This window comes from Heterodontus francisci, chromosome 1, assembly GCF_036365525.1.
Source record: "Heterodontus francisci isolate sHetFra1 chromosome 1, sHetFra1.hap1, whole genome shotgun sequence".
NCBI classification, from domain to species: Eukaryota; Metazoa; Chordata; class Chondrichthyes; order Heterodontiformes; family Heterodontidae; genus Heterodontus; species Heterodontus francisci.
This window is the reverse complement of record NC_090371.1, coordinates 152,080,448-152,102,211: the sequence shown is the minus strand read 5'-3', so window position 1 is coordinate 152,102,211 and position 21,764 is coordinate 152,080,448. Positions and strand designations below refer to the sequence as shown.

At 44.4% G+C, this 21,764-nt stretch overlaps 1 protein-coding gene across 2 annotated transcripts in view; it reads right to left on the bottom strand.

The window, feature by feature from the left end:
• sepsecs (Sep (O-phosphoserine) tRNA:Sec (selenocysteine) tRNA synthase) overlaps window positions 1-21,764 on the bottom strand; it is a 132,563-nt gene that overhangs the window by 103,325 nt on the left and 7,474 nt on the right. For both annotated transcript variants that reach the window (XM_068037315.1, XM_068037309.1), the window contains exon 2: window positions 7,302-7,420. In XM_068037315.1, coding sequence (XP_067893416.1) covers window positions 7,302-7,415 — 114 coding nt within the window. In that variant the 5' untranslated portion in view covers window positions 7,416-7,420. The remainder of the gene's footprint in view (window positions 1-7,301; window positions 7,421-21,764) is intronic.

Below are 21,764 nucleotides of genomic sequence, written 5' to 3'. Positions count from 1 at the left end.
CTTCATTCTCTTGGTGTTGCATCTCTGAGAAGGGGCTGATACTCTCCAAACCAGAACCACTGAGATCCTGGAAGAACTGTGACTCAATCTAAGACATCAGGAGGCTGGACACAGGGAGTGCATCCTCTCGGAGGTGCAGTATGACATTGCCTTTAAAATCTTCTATGGTGTCGAACCTACCTGGATATATTTGTTGGGAGTCCTGGACTGACTCAATGTGGGTACCCTTGGTCTCTTCTGCTGTAATGGGTGCCTTGGTGACCTCGTGGATAGTCACAATGTTGAGGTCCTTACACACTGGTAGTCCTGCCACTGCTGGTCCGCTCAAGTCTACCAGGTAAAATATTTGTGGTTTCCATGCCAACTTGGCATAGCTGCATTGCATTGTTCGTGTACCACTGCAAGAGATGGGTGACCCATTGTATGCAGTTAGCTTTGCAGTTGTCAGTTGTATCATTAATTTCCAACGACGCCGGTATATATCCTTCAGGATTCGGATTGGTAGGATGTTTGCACTAGCTCCCGTGTCAACCTTAGCCCTGAGTGTGTGCTTGCCAACTTTCTTTAGGCACGTGATATTGATAGTAGCAAAAGCTTCCAGTTGTTTGACTTCAACACAATATGTCAGGTATTACAATGTGAAACACCTGATCGTCTTCTGGCTGAGAATCGCTCCACTCTGAGCCTTGTCTATTTTGCTGTGGACTTTGTGTATCAGCTTGTGTTTACGCAAGTCTCTGGCACTCTCCTTGCTGCTATTGCCCTGTTGCTGCACCTGTCTTCTGGCTGTGTCCTATTGTGAGTTCCGGCTGCGCCTTTGGAGGCAGATTTCTTGCATAGGCGGACCCAGTGTCCTTTTGCACCACACACCTTGCACAGGTCTTGAAATGCAGGTCAACTTCATGGTGAGTGGGACAAACCACACTTACCACACAGCTTGCTTGCTTTTTGCAATCTGGTTATCGTGCCAATACTGTCGGCTGCACCTAGTGCTACTGTCCAGCTACAATGGCTTCGTATTTCCTGCCATCTTCTAGCAGCGCATCAATGCCATGTCCTTTCTTTCTCCCCAAAAAGGTCTTTTTGAAACACATCAATAGGCATTGAGACAATCACCAGCTCCATTATTCACTCCACAGTTGAGTTTCCAAAAAAATCACATTCGTTGCCCTTACTACGGCATCTACTGATGAATTGATCTATTGATTCCTGTGGCTGTTGCCTGTAGGACATCAATTCCAGATGATGAATTCTAAAATGCACTCTTACCCAAAGCTGATCTTCTAGCACTTTCCATATCTTTGTGGGATCTTTCTGGTCCTCTTCAGGTAAGCCAGAGGTATTGATTCTGACTCACCCCTTATTTCCAACTACTATCAGTATTTTCACTGCCTGCTTCTCTGGTTCTACAGCAACTTGGTCTATGAAGCATAACTGCATTCTTTGTTTAAAAAGTTTGAACTCAGATAGGATATCAATAGCCTTCCAGTTCATGCTGGGAAATTTCATATCCATCTTTCTACTGTTCTTTTGCTTTCTATTTAACTTTGTACAGCTGTGTGTGCGCCTGCAGCACTGTACTTATGACTTTTCTATTTATGGTTTGAAACTGGTTTTAAAACTTGTTCTATCAACTCTGCGCTGTTCCACCTGTAAGACGTTATTTTTTTTTTTAAAGACTAGCTGTTTTGATCGAGACTAAGATGCTTGACAGCGTTCTCTGTTTATTTTACTTTCGGCACTTCAGCCTGTATGTTGACACAGCTGTTCCATAGGCAGTTCAGGGTTTTCCCCTTTGCTTTTATTTTAAGAGTTTATTTATCTTCATCACGATTGACCGGTCTAATGATTTTTGCAGCTTGACTGCTTCAATGGATATGCTGCAGTGCTCGGGGTTTCCCACGCTTTTTTCTCGGATGCCTCCTATAATGGCGCTGGCCTCGATCAGCCTGAGAGGGGAATTGGGCTTGCCCCATTTTTTTTCTCTCTCCCATGGAGGCTTTAAAACAAATCAATTTTCCAAGCACAGAATCATAGAGATACAGCACCGAAACAGGCCCTTCGGCCTATCGAGTCCATGCCAACCAACAACCACCCATTTATACTAATCCTACAGTAACCCCATATCCCCTACCACATTCCCACCATTCTCCTACCACCTACCTACACTAGGGGCAATTTACAATGGCCAATTTACCTTTCAACCTGCAAGTCTTTGGCTGAGAGAGGAAACCAGAGCACCAGGCAGAAACCCACACGGTCACAGGGAGAACTTGCAAACTCCACACAGGCAGTACCCAGAACCGAACCCGGGTCGCTGGAGCTGTGAGGCTGCGGTGCTAACCACTACGCCACTGTGCTGCCCAAATTTCTCCAGTATTATTTCTTATACTGATTTCCTGAAATTGCTCATTCTTGCTAGACCCTTGATTCTCCATTATTTCCAGAATTTTTTGTGTTTTCTGCTGGAAAGACAGATACTAAGTACTTGTTTAATACCTCTGCCATTTCCTTATTTCCCATTGTAATTTCACCTGTCACTGCCTCTAATGGTCTACATTTACCTTCACTAATAGTTTATTTATATACCTATGGAAACATTTACAATCCGTTTTTATGCCTCTTGTTTGTCTACTTTAATATTCTCATTTCTCTTTCCTCATCAAATTCTTGATCCTCCTTTGATGAATTCCAAAATCCTCTCAATCTTCAGGCCTACTATTCTTTTTGACAAGATTATAAACCTCTTCCTTTGATCGATTATTATCTTTAACGCCTCTTGTTAGCCACATTTTCTGTAGGTGTTTTTGTGCCTTAAAAGGAATGTATACTTTTTGCAAACACTTCAAAGCCTTTCCTCTAAACCAGGATTCCTCGACCGTCAGCACTCGACCACCAGGAATCTATTTGCAGCCTATCGTTCAATGCTCTTCTCTCACAGCTGGACGTAAGTTTTTTCTTCTTTCCACTGTTTGGGCCAGTATTTCTTTCACTCTTTTCAGGTACTTGTTTTAAAGTTTTTTTTCAATGGTTTGCTGTTTTGTCCATGGTCTTCAAGGTTGTAGCTGGTCTTTTCACCACAGCTGCCACCATGCCATGTGTTCTTTGTGTTGTCTTACACAACACAATGAGGTACATGGATTCCAGTTTCTTTGAAGATTTCGAACAGGTTTATTAACAGCTAAACTAGTATATATAATACAGAGCAAACTATGTACAGAACCTTTGTCTATGGTGTTACAGTTACAGAGAGACTATGGCTTCTAGTAACATGACTAGGTCCTGGTGCTTAGCTTATTAGCACACTGAGTTCTTAAAGGGACATCACTCTTGAAGCGATCATATAACACCCAGTATCTAAATCTGTGTTTTTAAATTTTCAATTCTTGTCCCCAATTTTGACCCTCTTTCTTGATGAGCTTTGGTTACAGAAGTGCCGGCATTCTCAGGTACTCTGCCCAATTGGCTATTCTTATGTGTGCTCCCCAACAGAAACTTTCACAGGCCATGTGACTATGCCATCATAACTCCATCCAACCCACAGCCAACATCCACACATGGTCACTTTTTAGTTGGGGTAACCAGATGGCAATCAGGAGCTGAAACCCTGGATGATTTCTCTCCACCTATGCCAGACCCTTTGTATCATCTTAGTCTAGATCAGCTAATCCCACACAGACCAGTGATCAAAAGGGAACTGAAGCAGGATTTTACTTGTCTGAACTGTCCCTTTTCACATTATATAGATCCAAGGTGCTACCAGGATCAGATGCCAGCTTAGGTTGAGTTAGTTGCTCTCAGTCAGGGCAGCAGCTGGGGATGCTACAAATGGCCTCAGAACCCTAGACCAAAGAGAGAAAAATCAGCCAGAGTTCCTATTCTTGACCACTAGCCAATGACACCTGATGGAAAGTGCGCTACTGAGTATTGGTAAGGACTCTATTACACTTAGCAGTGATACCAGCTGAGGTTGAGTCGGCTGCCAAAAGTCACTGTCCAGGCTCAGCCAAAGAATGGTTACTTGGGCAAGGCAGCAGAGAGCTTTACTCTGCTACTATTCAGGGTTATATTATATTCAGTTTAGAATATGATGTATTGATTTCACAACATAATGCAGAGCTTTGCTGATGAATACTCATAAAAGTTTATCCTCCTGCTTATCCATTTGCTTGCTTTAGAACCAGAATCTGTGGACTGTGCTGGTTGACAAAGGAATACCTTCGGGAAGGATGAACAGATCATATTTCTTAGGCTTTCCTTGTGTGCTGTCAATTATAATATATATTTAAAATAATTATGAACATTTGTGTGATCTAATATCTAATCAACAGCAAAGCCAGCTTTGAAATCAAATACATGTTCTTGCGTTTAAATAGGCTACAGGATTCCGAAGAATCAGATAATGGCAGAAAGTGCTGGAAATACTCAGCAGGTCTGGCAGCATCTGTGGAGAGAGAAACAGAGAGTTAATAATTCAGATCTGTGGCCTTTCATGAGAACTGGCAAAAGTTAGAAATGTAATAGGCTTTGAGCAAGTGAAAGTGGGGAATGGCGGAGGGGGGTGGGGGGGGAAGAACAAAAGGGAAGGTGTGTGATAGGGCAGACAGCAGGAGAGATTAATGACAGAGATGTCACAGAATAAAAGGCAAAGGGAGTGCTAACTATTGTAGTGAAAAACAAAGCACGAGTCCAGAAAGAGTGTTAATGGCAGAATAATGAACAGCACTGTCTGAAAGCAAAAACATGAAAAACAAATTTAAGACAGTACATGGTTAAAAAATAAAATATAAATGTTTGTAAAAATTAAAATGGCAGTCATGTTCTGAAATTGTTGAACTCAATCTCGAGTCCAGAAGGCTGTAGAGTGCCTAATCGGAAGATGAGGTGCTGTTCCTCAAGCTTACGTTGACTTTCATTAAACACTGCAGCAGGCCAAGGACAGAAATGTGGGCATGGGAGCAGGGTGGTGAATTAAAATGGCAAGCAACCGGAAGCTCAGGGTCCTGCTTGCGGACTGAGCAGAGGTGTTCAGCAAAGCGGTCATCCAATCTGCGTTTGGTCTCTCCAATGTAGAGGTTACCACATTGTGAGCAGCAAATTCAGTATCCTAAATTGAAAGCAGTACAAGTAAATCGCTGCTTCACCTGGAAGGAGTGTTTGGGGCCTTGGACGGTGAGGAGAGAAGAGGTAAAATGGCAGGTGTTACACCTCCTGTGATTGCATGGGAAGGGGACAAGGTGTCGGGGAGTGATGGTGGAGTGGACCAGGATGTCACCGAGGGAACAGTCCCTTCAGAATGCTGACAGAGGAGGAAAGAGGAAGATGTGTTTGGTGGTGGCATCATACTGGAGGTGGTGGAAATGGCAGAGGGTGAACCTTTGGATGTGGGTTGGAAAGCAAAGACAAGGGAAGCACTGTCACGGCTCTGGGAGGGAGGGGAAGAGGCGAGGGCAGATGTGCAGGAAATGGGTCGGACACGGTCGAGTGCCAGGGCACTGTTGGAGGGGGGGGGAGAATCCTAGGTTGAGGAAAAAGACATATCAGAAGCTCTATTGTGGAAGTTTGCATCATCACAACAGATGCGTTGGAGAAACTGGGAGAATGGAATGGAGTCCTTACAGGAGGGTGTGAGGAAGTGTAATCGAGATAACTGTGGGAGTCAGTTGGCTTATAATGAATATTAGTGGACAGCCTATCCCCAGAGATGGATACAGAGAAGTCAAGGAAGGGAAGGGAAATGTTTGAGATGGACCATGTGAAGGAGAGAGAAGGATGGAAATTGAAAGCAAAGTTGGTGAAGTTTTCCAGTTCCAGGCGAGAGCAGGAAATGACACCGATACAGTCTGGTCGCCTGTCATTTTAATTCACTACCCAGCTCTCATGCCTGCATTTCTGTCCTTGGCCTGCTACAGTGTTCCAATGAAGCTCAACATAAGCTTGAGGAACAGCACCTCATCTTCCAATTAGAGGCTCTACAGCCTTCTGGACTCAACATTGAGTTCAACAATTTTAGAGCAAGACTGCCATTTTAATTTTTTAACATTTTCTTTTTTTTTAAGAATGTACCTGTCTTAAACTTGTTTTTCATATTTTTGCTTTCAGACAGAGCTGCTTTCGGAAAGATAGTGCAGACACAATGGCCGAATGGCCTCCTTCTGCGCTGTAACAACTCTGTTCATTATCCTGCCATTAACACTCTCACTGGGCTCATGCTTTGTCTTTCACTGCAATGGCTAGCACTTATTTTGCCTTTTATTCCATGACATCTCTGTCATTAATCGCTCCTGCTCTCTGCCCTATCACACACCTTCCCTTTTGTTCTTCCCCCATTCCGCACTTTCACTTGCTCAATGCCCATTGCATTTCTAACTTTTGCCAGTTCTCATGAAAGGTCACAGACCTGAAACTTTAACTCTGTTTCTCTCTCCACAGGTACTGTCAGACCTGCTGAGTATTTCCAGCACTTTGTTTTTATTTCAGATTTCCAGCATCCGCAATAGGACTTGAGCACAAAATCAAGGCTGTCACTCCAGTGCAGGACTGAGTGAGTGCTGCAGTGTCAATGCATTTTTTGGATGAGACGTTTCGGCAAGACCCCATATCTTCCCTCTCAGGTGGACGTTAAAGATCCAGTAGCACTATTTGAAGAGCAGAAGAATTGTCCCGGTGTCCTGGCTAATCCCTCAATCAGCATCTCAAAAAAAGATTATCCAGTCATCATCACATTGCTGTTTGTGGGAGCTTGCTTTAGGCATATTAGTTGCTGCATTTCCTACATTACAACAATGACTACACTTCAAAAGTACTTAACTGGCTGTAAAGTGCTTTGATATGTCTGGTGGTCGTGAAAAGTACTGTATTAATGCAAGTCTTTTTTTCCCCATCCCATATCTTGGGATAGCCTTGGTAGTATCGAGCTATGAAATACTCTGAGAAAAGCAAATTGAAATTAAATGCAGTAGATGTCAATACATGAGGAAATGTCATGAACACAATTTTTTGTGAGCATTCTCTTAAATGAGCCTTTAACAGGTAAGAGACAGAGAAAGGAGTGTGGAGTAGAGGAATTGATAGGCTCGGAAGTCTGAGAATAGGTTTATGAGCAAACATTTTTGCTCCTACTTCGGCATAAGGAAAATGTTTTTTTATTAATTCATGGGATTTGGACGGCGCTGGCTAGGACAGCATTTATTGTCCATCTCTAATTGCCCGAGAATAAAATATACCATTTAAGTGTTTCCACAAACCAAATTACACAGGGAATGTCAATACTAGTTGTTACACCAACTTATTTTCATTACCTTTTCTATTAGTAACCGAATTAAGTGCTCATGTGTGCGACGGGCCTGGAAACCTTGCCGAATGTACGAAGGGGAGACAATCTGTTCACTTAAAGAGAAGTTTTCAGTATTCATTCCAACTGTTGAGACAAAGATGAAACTTAATTTAATGCAACAGTGCTAGAATTGAAACAGGCAGATTTCACATTCTACATCATCCAGTAGTTGCATATGAAGGTGAATTAATCATCAAAACATTGCATACCATAGTCAGTGATTTGCAGACACCATATATGTGTTGTTTCAGTTATTCATTTGTCTCAAACATGCTTAATTTTCTTTTAATATTCATCTTAATAAGGCTATTGTAAATGCAGTGCTTTAATACTCATAACAATCTTGGTGAGTTGCCTCTCTCGACAAGATCACCACGTTGAAATTACCATAAAAGGGAATTAACCAAAATACAACCTAATTAATCAGTAAGTATCAAAATTTGTCCCATAACTTGCTATTTAATAAATGACAGGCAGCAGCTTTCCTTTTCTCCACCAATTTCTTTCTTCACCTCTGGCCTGAAAGTGCTGATTCCTTGGAAAAGGTTGACCCACAGTACTTCACCAAATTAGCCATTATTCAAGTGTGAACCCAATCAAACTGGGCGAAGGTTGGGAGGTTGGACGGCAACCACACCTAATCCTACCCTCACTCAACATCCATATAGGCATGCATCCAACACAAATCTCTTGATGGCAATTAGATATCTTCCCAATCCATTCCCTTCCTAACACGGACATTGATCCTAATTGTAGTACCATCTGAAGCAATGACTGAACTTTATGGTCTGTGTTGTTCAGTTACCACGCCACAACCATGCTGAGCCATCAGGGAAGCAAGGAGCAGTAAGTTTTATTCACTTTTTATAAATGCTTTCTCTTCCCCTCCCCCCCACCCACATCTCCCCTGCGGTGGACAGAAACACACCCATTTTTTGCACGTACCATTGTACTTAAATAGGGCATATGTCTAAAGGACATTTTCAAACATTTCCCGATCAGCACAAACTCTAGATTTGCAATCATGATGGCTGAGTATGGAACAGATGTCACAATGTATCATGATTGAATACATTTCATTTACTGAATATATTTATTCTTGTGACTTCCCCCTATCTCATACTACCACACCCCCACACACAACTCTTTATATGTGGTTGTACCTTTGTAACATAAAGGTCTGTCTTAAGCACCAGAATTTCTTCTGGTTCTCCTGTAACTTGCAAAGGACTTACAGACTTGTCACAACTTTCCAATGTGATACAACAGGAATAACCAAACTTTTTAATTGTGACTGAATAGATGCATGAAGCTTACGTGAACATCTAAAATTAAAATCCACGTGTCTGTCACATCTCTAAACCCATGAAATTCGAACAGGACAGACCAGGAAATAAGAACAAGCATAAAGAGAACTGAATTATCTTGGCGTCGAGAGCCACATTTCCAGGCCTCAGGACCTGCACGTGGCTCATGGGCCACAGTTTGGACAACTTTGTTAGAGAATTTTTTTTTCTTGCAGCCTGCCAAACAGAAGTATAATATTCAATTACTAAGCAGATAACTTTGACCAACAGTGAATCTGTTGATGGTGACAAGTCAGTCAGGAAGGAGGAAGTTGCCCTGGGAGTCCTCAATACCTACTCCAGACCTCTTGAAGCCTCATGGCATCAGGTCAAACATGGGGCAAGGAAACCCCCTGCTGATTACCATCTACCACCACCCCCCTCAGCTGATGAATCAGTACTCCTCCATGTTGAACAGCACTTGGAGGAAGCACTGAGGGTGGCAAGGGCACAGAATATACTCTGGGTGGGGAATTCAACGTCCATCACCAAGAGTGGCTCGGTAGCACCACTACTGACCGAGCCCTAAAGGAGACAGCTGCTAGTCTGGGTAGGTGGCGAAGGAACCAACAAGAGGGAAAAATATACTTGACCTCGTTCTCACAAATCTGCCTGCTGCAGATGCATCTGTCCATGTCAGTATTGGTAGAAGCGACCACAGTCCTTATGGAAACAAAGTCTCCACTTCACATTGAGGATACCCACCATCATGTTGTGTGGCACTACCACTGTGCTAAATGGGACAGATTTAGAACAGATCTAGCAATGCAAAACTGGGCATCCAAGAGACGCTATGGGCCATCAGCAGCAGCAGAATTGTACTCAACCACAATCTGTAACCTCATGGCCCAGCATATTCCCCACTCTACCATTACCATTAAGCCAGAGGACCAACCCTGGTTCAATGAAAAGTGCAGGAGGGAATGCCAGGAGCAGCAACAGGCATATCTCAAAATGAGGTGTCAACCTGATGAAGCTACAACACAGGACCACTTATGTGCCAAACAGCATAAGCAGCATGTGATCCCATAAACAAAGGATCAGATCTAAGCTTTGCAGTCCTGCCACATCCAGCCGTGAATGGTGGTGGACAATTAAAACACTAACTGGTGGAGGTGGCTCCACAAATATCCCCAGCCTCAATTATGGGGGAGCCCAGCACATCAGTGCAAAAGATAAGGCTGAAGCATTTGCAACAACCTTTAGCCAGAAGTGCTGAGGGGATGATCCATCTCCGCTTCCTCCTCAGGTTCCCAGCATCACAGATACCAGTCTTCAGCCAATTCGATTTACGCTGTGTGATATCAAGAAACGACTAAAGGCACTGGATATTGCAAAGGTTATGGGCCCTGACAACATTCCGGCAATAGTACGGAGGACCTGTGCTCCCAGAATTTGCCGCACCCCTATCCAAGCTGTTCCAGTACAGCTACAACACTGGCATCAATCCGGCAATGTGCAAAATTGCCCAGGTGTGTCCTGTAAACAAAAAGCAGGACAAATCCTACCAGCCAATTACTACCCCAACAGTCTACTCTCAATCATCAGTAAATGATGGAAGGTTTCCTCGACAGTGCTATCAAGCGATACTTGCTTAGCAACAACCTGCTCAGTGATGCTCAGTTTGGGTTTCACCAGGGTCACTCAGCTCCTGACGTCATTACAGCCTTTGTCCAAACATGGACAAAAGAGCTGAACTCAAGAGGTGAGGTGAGAGTGACTGCCCTTGACATCAAGGCAGCATTGGACCATGTATGGCATCAAGGAACCCGAGCAAAACTGGAGTCAATGGGAATCAGGTGGAAAACTCTCCACCGGTTGCAGTCGTACCTGCAGCAAAGGAAGATGGTTGTGGTTATTGGAGGTCAATCAGCTCAGCTCCAGAACATCACAACAGGAGTTCCTCAGGGTAGTGTCCTATGCCCAACCATCTTCAGCTGCTTGACCTTCCTTCAATCATAAGGTCAGAAGTGGGGATGCTCGCTGATGATTGCACAATGTTCCGCACCATTCACGACTCTTCAAATACTGAAGCAGTCAGTGTAGAAATGCAGCAAGATCTGGACAATATCCAGCCTCGGGCTGATAAGTGAAGTGCCAGGCAACGACCATCTCCAAGAGGAGAGAATCTAACCATCTCCCCTTGACATGCAATGGTATTACGATCGCTGAATCCCCACTATCAACATCCTGGGGGTTACCATTGACCAGAACTGAACTGGAGTAGCTATATAAGTACTGTGGCTACAAGAGCAGGTCAGAGGCTAGGAATCCCCCTCAATCCCCCTGTCCACCATCTACAAGGCACAAGTCAGGAGTGTGATGGAATACTCTCCACTTGCCAGGTGGATTAACATAATGGATAATCTCTCATTACAGAATTCTCATTGCTGTAGGAAGATAAGACAGCACCTGCCTGTCAAAAGTCCAATCCTTTCTGTAGCTGCCTGATCTTTCAAATAGAGGCCCAGAATTTGCTATCAAAATAACAGCGAGGTTCATGGTGCTCACTGTTATTTATGCATAAATGCTACAGCAACATCAGGCAAGGGCCAGATGCCTGGTTAAACCCAAAAATCCAGACATTGCTGTCTGAGTTGCACCATTCCGCTATTAGGTTTGTGAAAACGGTATCTCGCTGTCTGGCCTGAAGTTGCTGTATTTGCATGGTAGATCTGAACTAAATTCACCACAGAAAGTTAAGTCTTGTCCATTTCAGTCTAAGTACCCTTTTAACAATGTGATGTGTTAATTATTGCCAGTCAACTCTCTAGCACTGAAAATTAACTATTACATGCGTGGAGTCTCACTTCTTCAGGGTTTAATTATTGTTGGAGATTTTAAAAATAGCACAGTGGCGCAGTGATTAGCACCGCAGCCTCACAGCTCCAGCGACCCGGGTTCAATTCTGGGTACTGCCTGTGGCGGAGTTTGCAAGTTCTCCCTGTGACCGCGTGGGTTTTCGCCGGGTGCTCCGGTTTCCTCCCACAGCCAAAGACTTGCAGGTTGATAGGTAAATTGGCCATTATAAATTGCCCATAGTACAGGTAGGTGGTAGGGGAATTGAGGGAAGGTGGGGATGGGGTAGGAATATGGGATTAATGTAGGATTAGTATAATGGGTGGTTGCTGGTCGGCACAGACTCGGTGGGCCAAAGGGCCTGTTGCACTGCTGTATCTCTAAATAATAAAATAAAAAAAATAAATGTTGATTTTTTTTAAATTTTCCATTATCTTCTTATCTCTTTTAACACAATCTTTCTTTCCCTTTCTATTTCTCTTTTTGTACCTTATGTGGCATTGAATTCATCACTTTAATTTACACTTTCTTCTCAGTCTTTGTGCTGATAATTTCTCAATCTTCCAATCTGATTGGTTAAGGAGATACACAGTTGCTTGCCCTGTTCACTCAGGTCCCAGATGCCCTACTTCCTCACTGAGACATTATCTGCTTGCACTTTCAACAACTTGCCACGCAAAAGTTTTTAAAACTTAAACTTACAAACAAAAGACTTGCGGGTCGATAGGTAAATTGGCCATTGAAAAAATTGCCCCTAATGTAGGCAGGTGTTAGGAGAATTGAGGGAAGGTGGGGATGTGAGAGGGAAAATGGGATTAATGTAGGATTGGTATAAATGGGTGGTTGATGGGCGGTGCGGACTCGGTGGGCCGAAGGACCTGTTTCGGTGCTGTATCTCTCTATGACTCTAATGTCTTTAGATGCCTTGCTACACTAAATTATGACCCAAAGACTTTAAGAACAAACTTGCCTTTCAGATCCTCAGGACATCCCAAAGTGCTTCACAGAGACCAAATCAATTTTAAATTGTAATCACTGTAGTTTTGTATGCAAGTACAACAGCCAATGAAGCAAGGTTCCATAAACAGCAATGAAGTAAGTGAGCAGTTAATCTGTTTTTTAAAGTGGTGTTGGTTGAGGGACAGTGTGAGAAATGTAGGTGGAAACAGACAGGACCAAGGGAGAAAAGATAGAGTCAAGATGGGAAGAAATAAGTTCAGTAGGGCAGGAATAGGCTGAAACAATGGGTCTACCAGGACAGTCTTGTTTGTGTATTTTGGGAAGGAGGTGGAAGTGAGCTGTCTGGGGTTGCGGGACTATGAGGTTGGAAGCTGTAGAGGGAAGGTCTCCGTAGGAGATGAGGTCAGTGACAGTCCTGGAGACAGTGGCTTGTTGTTTGGTGGTGGGGTCATGGTCCAGGGGGAGGTAGGAAGAAGTGTCTGAGAGTTGGCACTCAACCTCTGCAAGGTAGGGGTCCGTACACCAGACAACAACAGCACCAGCCTTGTCAGCAGGTTTGATCATAATGTCGGGGTTAGACCGGAGAGAACGGAGTGCAGCAAGTTCGGAGGGAGACAAGTTAGAGTGAGCGAGGGGAGTGGAGAGATTGAGACGGCCGATGTCATGTCGACCGTTCTCAATGAAAAGATCAAGAGTGGGTAACAGGTCAGAGGGAGGGGTCCAGGTAGAAGGAGAATACTGGAGGTGGGTGAAAGGGTTCGCTGGTTGGAGGGAAGACCCCCGGTCAAAGAATTGAGCCCAGAGGCAAAGACGATGGAAGAAGAGCGTGTCATGCCCAGCGTGAAATTCATTGAGGTGGGGGCGTAAGGGGATAAAACTAAGTCCTTCGTTAAGTACAGATCATTCAGCAGAGATGAGGTGGTCAGAGGTACTGTGAATACACAGCAAGGGGTCAGACTAGCAGAAGGGATGGGGTCAAAGAAAAGTGAAGGGAAAGAAGGATCTGGAGGGCATTGGTGCTCATGAGCCAATATTCCTCTACTGTTTAATTTCACTTCACTTACTCCCAGAGTTGTTTTCACAACCTATCAAATCTTTACTAACACTTAAAAATTAAAATTATTGAAGGCAGAAAGTTCATTCAAGTGTTTTTTTTTAAAACAATTTCAAGATGACACAGCAAAATGTCCATTGCATATTGATTGCCATCACAGCTCACAAACCAGCTTGCCCATTAAATCTTAAAGTCATCGTACCTTGCTCTCTACTATCTAACTATCCTGCTGAAACAGTTCATTTCTGGGCTCATTTCACATGCTGCTGGCAGATGTATTAAATTTTTTTCTTAAATTTCTCCAGTATGGGGACTAAATCAGTTCTTCTGCCAGCCACAAAATCCAAATGTCAGATCTGATACTTGCTACATAATGCTGCAAGTACTGACAGTAGTGGACATCTGGTAGTGGACTGTAAGATAGTGGCTTTCAAGACAACAATATAATCAAGGACTCTGATGTTGCCACATATAGTGACTTAAATTTGACTGGTTCTTCAGCTGAACCCCAAAATTAATTTATTGAGAGTCAGCTTCTGAGAAATGCTCAACACTATTCACATTATATGAAGTTTCACCTATAAAGCTATTAAAATACAAATTCAAATTAGTCAAGCACAATCACTGAAAAATAAGATTTCCAATGCTACAAGGCATACTAATAGGAGTTATTTCTTCTCTTGTCGTTGTTCATGGTAGAGATTACAGGGGAGAGTGCTGCTGTCAAAATAACCTTGGTAAGTTGCTGTAGTGCATCCTGTAGATCATACACAATGCAGTCACAGTGCACCAGTGGTGAATACTGATTCCAGTGTAAGTAAGCACAGGGGTGTAACCTGGATGCTGTCAAACTTCTTCAGTGTTGCTGTGTTTGCAAACCAGAAAGGTAGCAAATATTCCATTACACTCTAGATTTGAGCCTTGTAGATGGGCAGAGGCTTTTAGTCAGAAGGTAAGCCACTTGTTCTACAATACCCAGCCTCTTTTCTGCTTTTGTAGTCAAGAATTTGATAAAGCTGGTTCAATTCAGCTCCTGGTCAGTGATAACCCCCGCCCCACCACCACCATGCAACACCCCTCCCCCCCCCCCCCCACCCCGCGCCCCCACCACCATGCACCACCCACCACCACCCACCCCCCCAACACTCCCACCATCACCACCCGCAAGATGGCGATGGTGGGCAGCTCAATGATGGTGGTGCCACTAAAGGTAAAGAGAAGATGGATGAACTTTCTACTGTTCAAGATGGTCATTAACTGGCAGTTATGCGGCTTGAAGGTTACTTGCCATTTGTCACACGAAATCTGAATTTTTTCCTGCCAAACACAGGGATGATGGAACGTGAGGTTTGGTAAGGTTGAAGAGCTGAGCAGCACAGTTTTATATAAGCTGATGTTTATGAAGGGTGTAAAATATGAGGTCAGCCACAACATCATTGGAATAATAGTCTGAAGGTGGCAAAGACATAAATGAGGGTTTCAGCAGCCGATGGGCTATGGCCAGCTATATTACAAAAGATGGAGAGCATACGAGGTTGAAAACCCCTTTTCGGATCAAATAGGACATGGTGGTTGCAAACAGTCAGATTCGGTCTGAGAGTGGTTAGGGTGGAGAAGAGAATCAATGGCAAAGGTGCAGAGATTGCACTGGAGGCTGAAGACAATAGCTTCAGTCTTCCCAATTGTTTAGCAAGAGAAATATACAGATTATTCAAGACTGAATGTCAAAAAAGCAGTCTGACAACACAGAAACAGTTGAGGAGTTAAGAGAGGGAAGGAGATTAGATTATTAAGAATGTAACCAAGGAAAGTCAGTCCCCCTGAAATCTACAATCGAAGAGAGGCATTAGAGGAGTATGACTGCCCACATTAAAGACTGCAGAGAGATTAAGATGTACAAGCAAGGATAATGGACCGCATTTTGTAATCAGCGGCGAGGTAACGGTGCTCACCGCTAATCTCAAAGAAAGAAACCCACAAAGATCTTGTGATCTCTATGGCGTGCACTACCTCTTTCCAGACAGCAGTTTAAATCTGGCATTAAGTCAAGGGGATCTCTTGCTGTGCAGCAGCAGAGACATCAGCAAGCAGGCAATCACATCAAATATTCTCACAAACATCAAACTAGGGTGTTGAAAGCACTTTACCCTTCACTTTTATTTGAAATTTTCAGATAGCAAAACAAATTGTTATGATTTGGATTAAGATAGAAGCTAAAATAAAGATAAACTTCTAAGAATATTAAATTATTTTGCAAATATGTGGAATTTGACATGAGAAATCTGACATTTGTCATGGAAGTGTTTTTTTTGCTCTTTAAAAACTAAAGGGGGTCTGTGTGCCTTTAAGATTGAGAGCAGTTTTTATATTCTCTGGGAACAGTGTGTGCGAGCTACAAGCCTGTTCCTAAGCAACAGCAAGAGAGATACCATCACATGCCGTATTGTATCAGTTTGACTGTGTGTAGAGACTGGCTAGAACCAGTTTGATCTGGCAGACCAGAGAAGCGTGCTCTCTATGACGGAAGGAAGGATTTGCCTTCTCTCAGCAAAAAAAACTGCATTGGCCTACAGGCTGTGTTTTGCCTAAAGAGAAAAAGACCCCTGGAAAGGAATCTTTGCATTGTTGGAGGTAGCAAATTCCTTTTTACTCCCGTCTCTAAGAAATCTCTACCTGAAGAGTGACTTTCTGTTGTCTTTTGTATTTCTGGGAGTTGTGGAAACTCAGTAAAGTTTCTACTGATAGACTGCTCATTCAAAATCCAAATAGACTTGTTGTTATACTCCTTGTTGAAAGACCTGTGTGATGCCTGCTGCAGCCGAAGTGCCATGAACACCTATCCATTACAGACAGTACATCAGCTTGCCTAGACACTTAGAGTGGCATCTGACTATTCGACTCTGGGACACCTCACTCAGCCGGGAAAGTAATCCACCAGGACTTACAACTCAGCTATTTATTATTCCTAAGAAACAGCTCTAACTTACAACATCATTTTTAAAACCGGTTAACTGTTGGCTTTTGACTGTATGTGTATGTGCATGAGGGTTAGGAGGAATAAGTTATAAAGTCTTTATAGACATAAATTTATCTCAATATTGTTTAAGATTTAGTTTATTAATAAATAGTTACTTTGTTGTTGTTTAAAGATACCCAGTTTGGTGCGTTTTATTCTGGGCAGTTAATAAAGTGTTTAATTTGGCAAATTTCCGGTAGGTGAGAAACTTTAATCTGACCTGTGGAGTAATAGGACTGAATTGACAGTGCATTACTCCCGCCTCAGTCATAACATATTCCACAAATATAAAATTCACTTTTCAGAGCCAGTGACGGTGGTTAGCATTAATTCTGAAGTTAGCACACCATTACAAACCCATCTTATGTGCCTGTGACAAAGGCAGACTATCCCTCTTCATCTTTCTCGGCCTGTCTGCAACCTTTGACATGGTTGACCACACCATCCTCCTCCAATGCCTCTCCACTGTCAAGATGGTTAGCACTGCTCTCACCTGGTTCCATTCTTATATATCTGATCATAGCCAGGGTATAACTTGCATTGGCTTCCCTTCCCGCTCCATTACCTCCGTTGCCTCCAAGGATCAATCCTTGGCCCCCTCCCATTTTTCATCTAAATACTGCCCGTCAGCGACATCATCCAAACACACAGTATTAGTTTTGGCATGTACGCTGAAGACACCAACCTCTCTTGACTCTTCCACTGTTGCTACATTATCAGACTGCTTAACCAACATCCAGTACTGAATGAGCAGAAATTTCCTCCAATTAAATATTGGGAAGACCGAAGTCATTGTTTTCAGACCCCGCCAAAAACTCCATTCCCTAGCTATTGACTCCATGCCTCTCCCCCGGAAACTGTCTGAGGCTGAACCAGACTGTTTGCAACCTTGGTGTCATATTTGAACCCGAGATGAGTTTCCAAACACATATTCACACATCACTAAAACTGCCTGTTTCCATCTCCATAACATTGCCCAACTCCACCCCACCTCATGTTGAAACACTCATCCATGCCTCCATTACCGCTAGACTTGACTATTCCAACAGACTCCTGCACAGCCATGCACATTCTACCCTTTGTAAACTTGAGGTCATCCAAAACTCTGCTGCCCATGTTCTTACTCGCACCATGTCCCATTCACCCATCACCATGTGCTCGCTGACCTACATTGGTTCCTGGTCAAGCAACACCTTGATTTAAAAATTCTCATCATTGTTTTCAAATCCTTCCATGGCCTCACCCCTCCCGATGCCTGTAAACTCCACCAGCACTACAACCCTAGAAGATAGGGCACAAAATGTACTCTGGGTGGGGGATTTCAAAGTCCATCACCAAGAGTGGCTCAGTAGCACCACCACTGACTGAGCTGGCCAAGTCCTGAAGGACATATCTGCCAGACTGGGCCTGCGGCAGGTGATGAGGGAATACCAAGAGGGTAAAACCTGCTTGACCCCACCAGCACCAATCTACCTGTCACAGATGCAACTGTCCATGTCACTATTAGTAGGAGTAACCACCACACCGTCCTTGTGGCGACAAAGCCCCATCTATACACTGAGGATACCGTCCATCATGTTGTGTGGCACTACCACCGTGCTAAATGGGATAGATTCAAAACAGATCTAGCAGATCAAAACTGGGCATCCATAAGGGACTGTGGGCCATCAGCAGCAGCAGAATTGTACTCAACCACAATCTGTAACGTCATGGCCCTCATATACCTCACTCTACCATTACCATCAAGCCAGGCTCAATGAGGAGTCCAGGATAGCATGCCAGGAGCATCACCAGGCATACCTAAAAATAAAGTGCCAGCCTGGGGAAGCTGCAACACGGGAGTACATACATGCAGAACAGCATGCAATAGACACAGCTAAGTGATACCACAACCAACAGATCAGATCAAAGTTCGACAGTCCTGTCACATCCAATTGTGAATGGTGGTGGACAATTAAACAACTAACAGGAGGAGGAGGCTCCACAAACATCCCCATCCTCAATGATGGGAGAGCCAGCACATCAATCCAAAGACAAGGCTGAAGCATTTGCAACCATCTTCAGCCAGAAGTGCCATGTAGATGATCCATCTTGGCCTGCTCCTGAGGTCTCCAGCATTACAGATGCCAGTCTTTAGCCAAAACGATTCACCCCACGTAATATCAAGGAACAGCTGAGGGCAGTGGAAACAGCAACAGCTACGAGCCCTGACAAGATCACGGCTGTAGTACTGAAGACTTGTGCTGCAAAACTAGCTGCACCCTGAGCCAAGCTCTTCAAATACTGAGTGCAGACTGAAAGCTGTGTGTGGAGATTCGGGTTTGGTGAGTGGTGAGGAGGTCCTCCATTTTTCTACTTTTTTCTCCCTCCAGTATTTGGTTCCTGCTTCGGTACAGTGGAAGGAGCTGTTTGGTGAGTACCTGGTAAACTATTCTATTTATAATAAATAGTCTGTAAAGTTAAGGTATGGCAGAGCAACTCGGTCGAGTGGAATGTACAGCCTGCGGCATGTGGGAAATCATGGATGCACCATGTGTCCTGGACAAACACATCTTCAGGAAGTGTCACCGGCTGCAGAAGCTTGAGCTCCGGGTTTCGGAACTCGAGCAGCCGCTGGAGACATTGTTGTGCATCCGCGAGGCAGAGGACTATGTGGATAGCACGTTTAGGGAGGGGGTCACACCACATGTTAGGAGCATGCAGGCAGAGAGGGAATGGGTGACCGCCAGGCAGTCTAAGAGAACCAGGGAGGTAGTGCATCAGAGCCCTGACATTATCTCACTCACTAATCGGTTTTCCATTTTAGATACTGGTGAGGGTGAGGGTTCCTCAGAGGAGTGCAGTCAGAGCCAAGTTTGTGGCACCACAGGTGGCTCAGCTGCAAAGTAGGGGAGGAAGACGAGTGGAAGAGCAGTAGCGATAAGGGATTTGTTAGTGAGGGGAACAGACGGGCGTTCCTGCAGCAGTAAACATGACTCCAGGATGATGTGTTGCCTCCCTGGTGCCGGGGTCAAGGATGTCACGGAGCGACTGCAGAACATTCTTCTGGGGAAGGGTGAACAGCCAGAGGTCATGGTCCACATTGGTACCAATGACATAGGTAAGAAGGGGGATGAGGTCGTGAAAGATGATTTTAGGGAGCTAGGAAGATTAAAAAGCAGGACCTCAAAAGCAGTAATCTCAGGATTACCCCCAGTCCCACATGCAAGTATAGATAGGAATACGAGAATTGAGCGATTGAACACGTGGCTGGAGAGCTGGTGCAGGAAGGAGGGCATCAGATTTATGAGGCATTGGGACCAGCTCTGAGGCAGGTGGGACCTGTACAAGATGGACGGGTTGCATCTTAGCAGGACTGGGAGGAATATCCTCGGAGGGAGATTTGCTAATGCTGTTGGGGAGGGTTTAAACTAAATTGTCAGGGCGGTGGGAACCTGAGAGGGAGCTCAGATTGAAGGGAAGCAAAACTGGTAACCTGTCAGGGGTGTGGAAACCAGGAGCAAGTATCAGAGAGGAATACCGAGGTGCACAGAATACTGGTGGGAGATAGATAGCATGAGAGTAGGGAATAATAAGTTATTAGGTGGGATCAAAGTAAGGGAGAACGTAAAAAAATGTTTGAATCAGGGTTAACGTGTATGTATGTGAATACACGGAGTGTTGTTAATAAGATTAGTGAGGTACAGGCGCAGATTGCCATGTGGAAATATGATGTTGTGGCTATGAGAGAGGCCTGGCGCAAAGAAGGGCAGGACTGGGTGTTAAATATTCCTGGATACAAGATGTTCAGGAAAGATAGGAAAGGGAAAAAGGGGGGAGGGGTCGCAGTATTGATTAAGGAAAGCTTTGCAAAGCTGGAGAAAAAGGATGTTCCAGAGGGGTCGAGGACAGAATCAAATTGGCTAGAGCTTAGAAACTAAAAAGTTGCAGTTACATTGCTCGGTATTGTCTATAGGCCACCAGCTCATGGGAAGGACATGGAGGAACAAATTTGCACGAAAATTATAGAGATGTGCAAAAATTATAGGGTAGTTATAATGGGGGACTTGAATTATCCAAACATAGGCTGGGATAATAGTAGCGTCATCAGAAACTCTTTGCTCAGCATGATAGGGCCACCCTCAAATGGCTCGGAACGCATACTGTCCATCCGACTGTTCACTGCCTCTGGTCTAGTACACCTACTCAGCATCTATGCTCCAACGCTCTGCTCCCCACCTGAAGCTAAAGACCAGTTCTATGAGGAACTCCATAATATCATGAGTAGCATCCCCAACACCAAACACCTGTTCCTGCTGGGGACTTTAACGCCAGGGTTGGGACGACCATGACTCATGGCCCTCCTGCCTTGGACGCTATGGCATTGGACAGATAAATGAGAACGGACAGAGTCTGCTTGAGTTGTGTACCTATCATAACCTCTGCATTACCAACTCATTCTTTCACACTAAACCCTGTCACCAGGTTTCTTGGAGGCACCCAAGATCACGTCGTTGGCACCAGCTGGACCTCATCGTCACAAGGCGAGCCTCTTTAAACAATGTTCAAATCACATGCAGCTTCCACAGTTCGGACTGCGACACCGACCACTCCCTGGTGTGCAGCAAGGTTAGCCTCAAACCAAAGAAGTTGCATCACTCCAAGCAGAAGGGCCGCCCGCAAATCAATGCTAGCAGAATTTCTCATCCACAGGTGTCACGCAAGTTTCTAAATTCACTTGAAAAAGCCCTCCAAAACACTCCCACAGGGGATGCAGAGACCAAGTGGGCCCACATTAGAGACGCCATCTATGACTCAGCAATGACCACCGATGGAAATTGTGTGAAGCGGAATGCAGACTGGTTTCAATCTCACTTTGAAGAGCTGGAACCTGTCATAGCCGCTAAGCGCATTGCACTGCTGAACTACAAGCCCCCAGCAAGTTAACATCCGTAGCACTTAAAGCAGCCAGAAGCGCTGCACAAAGAACAGCCAGGCACTGCGCAAATGACTACTGACAACGCCTATGCAGTCATATTCAGCTGGCCTCTGACACAGGAAATATCAGAGGGATGTATGATGGCATTAAGAGAGCTTTTGGGCCAACTGTCAAGAAGATTGCCCCCCTCAAATCTAAATCAGGGGACACAATCACTGACCAACGCAAGCAAATGGACCGCTGAGTGGAGCACTACCTAGAACTGTACTCCAGAGAAAATGTTGTCACGGAGACCGCCCTCAATGCAACCCTGTCTCTGCCAGTCATGAATGAGC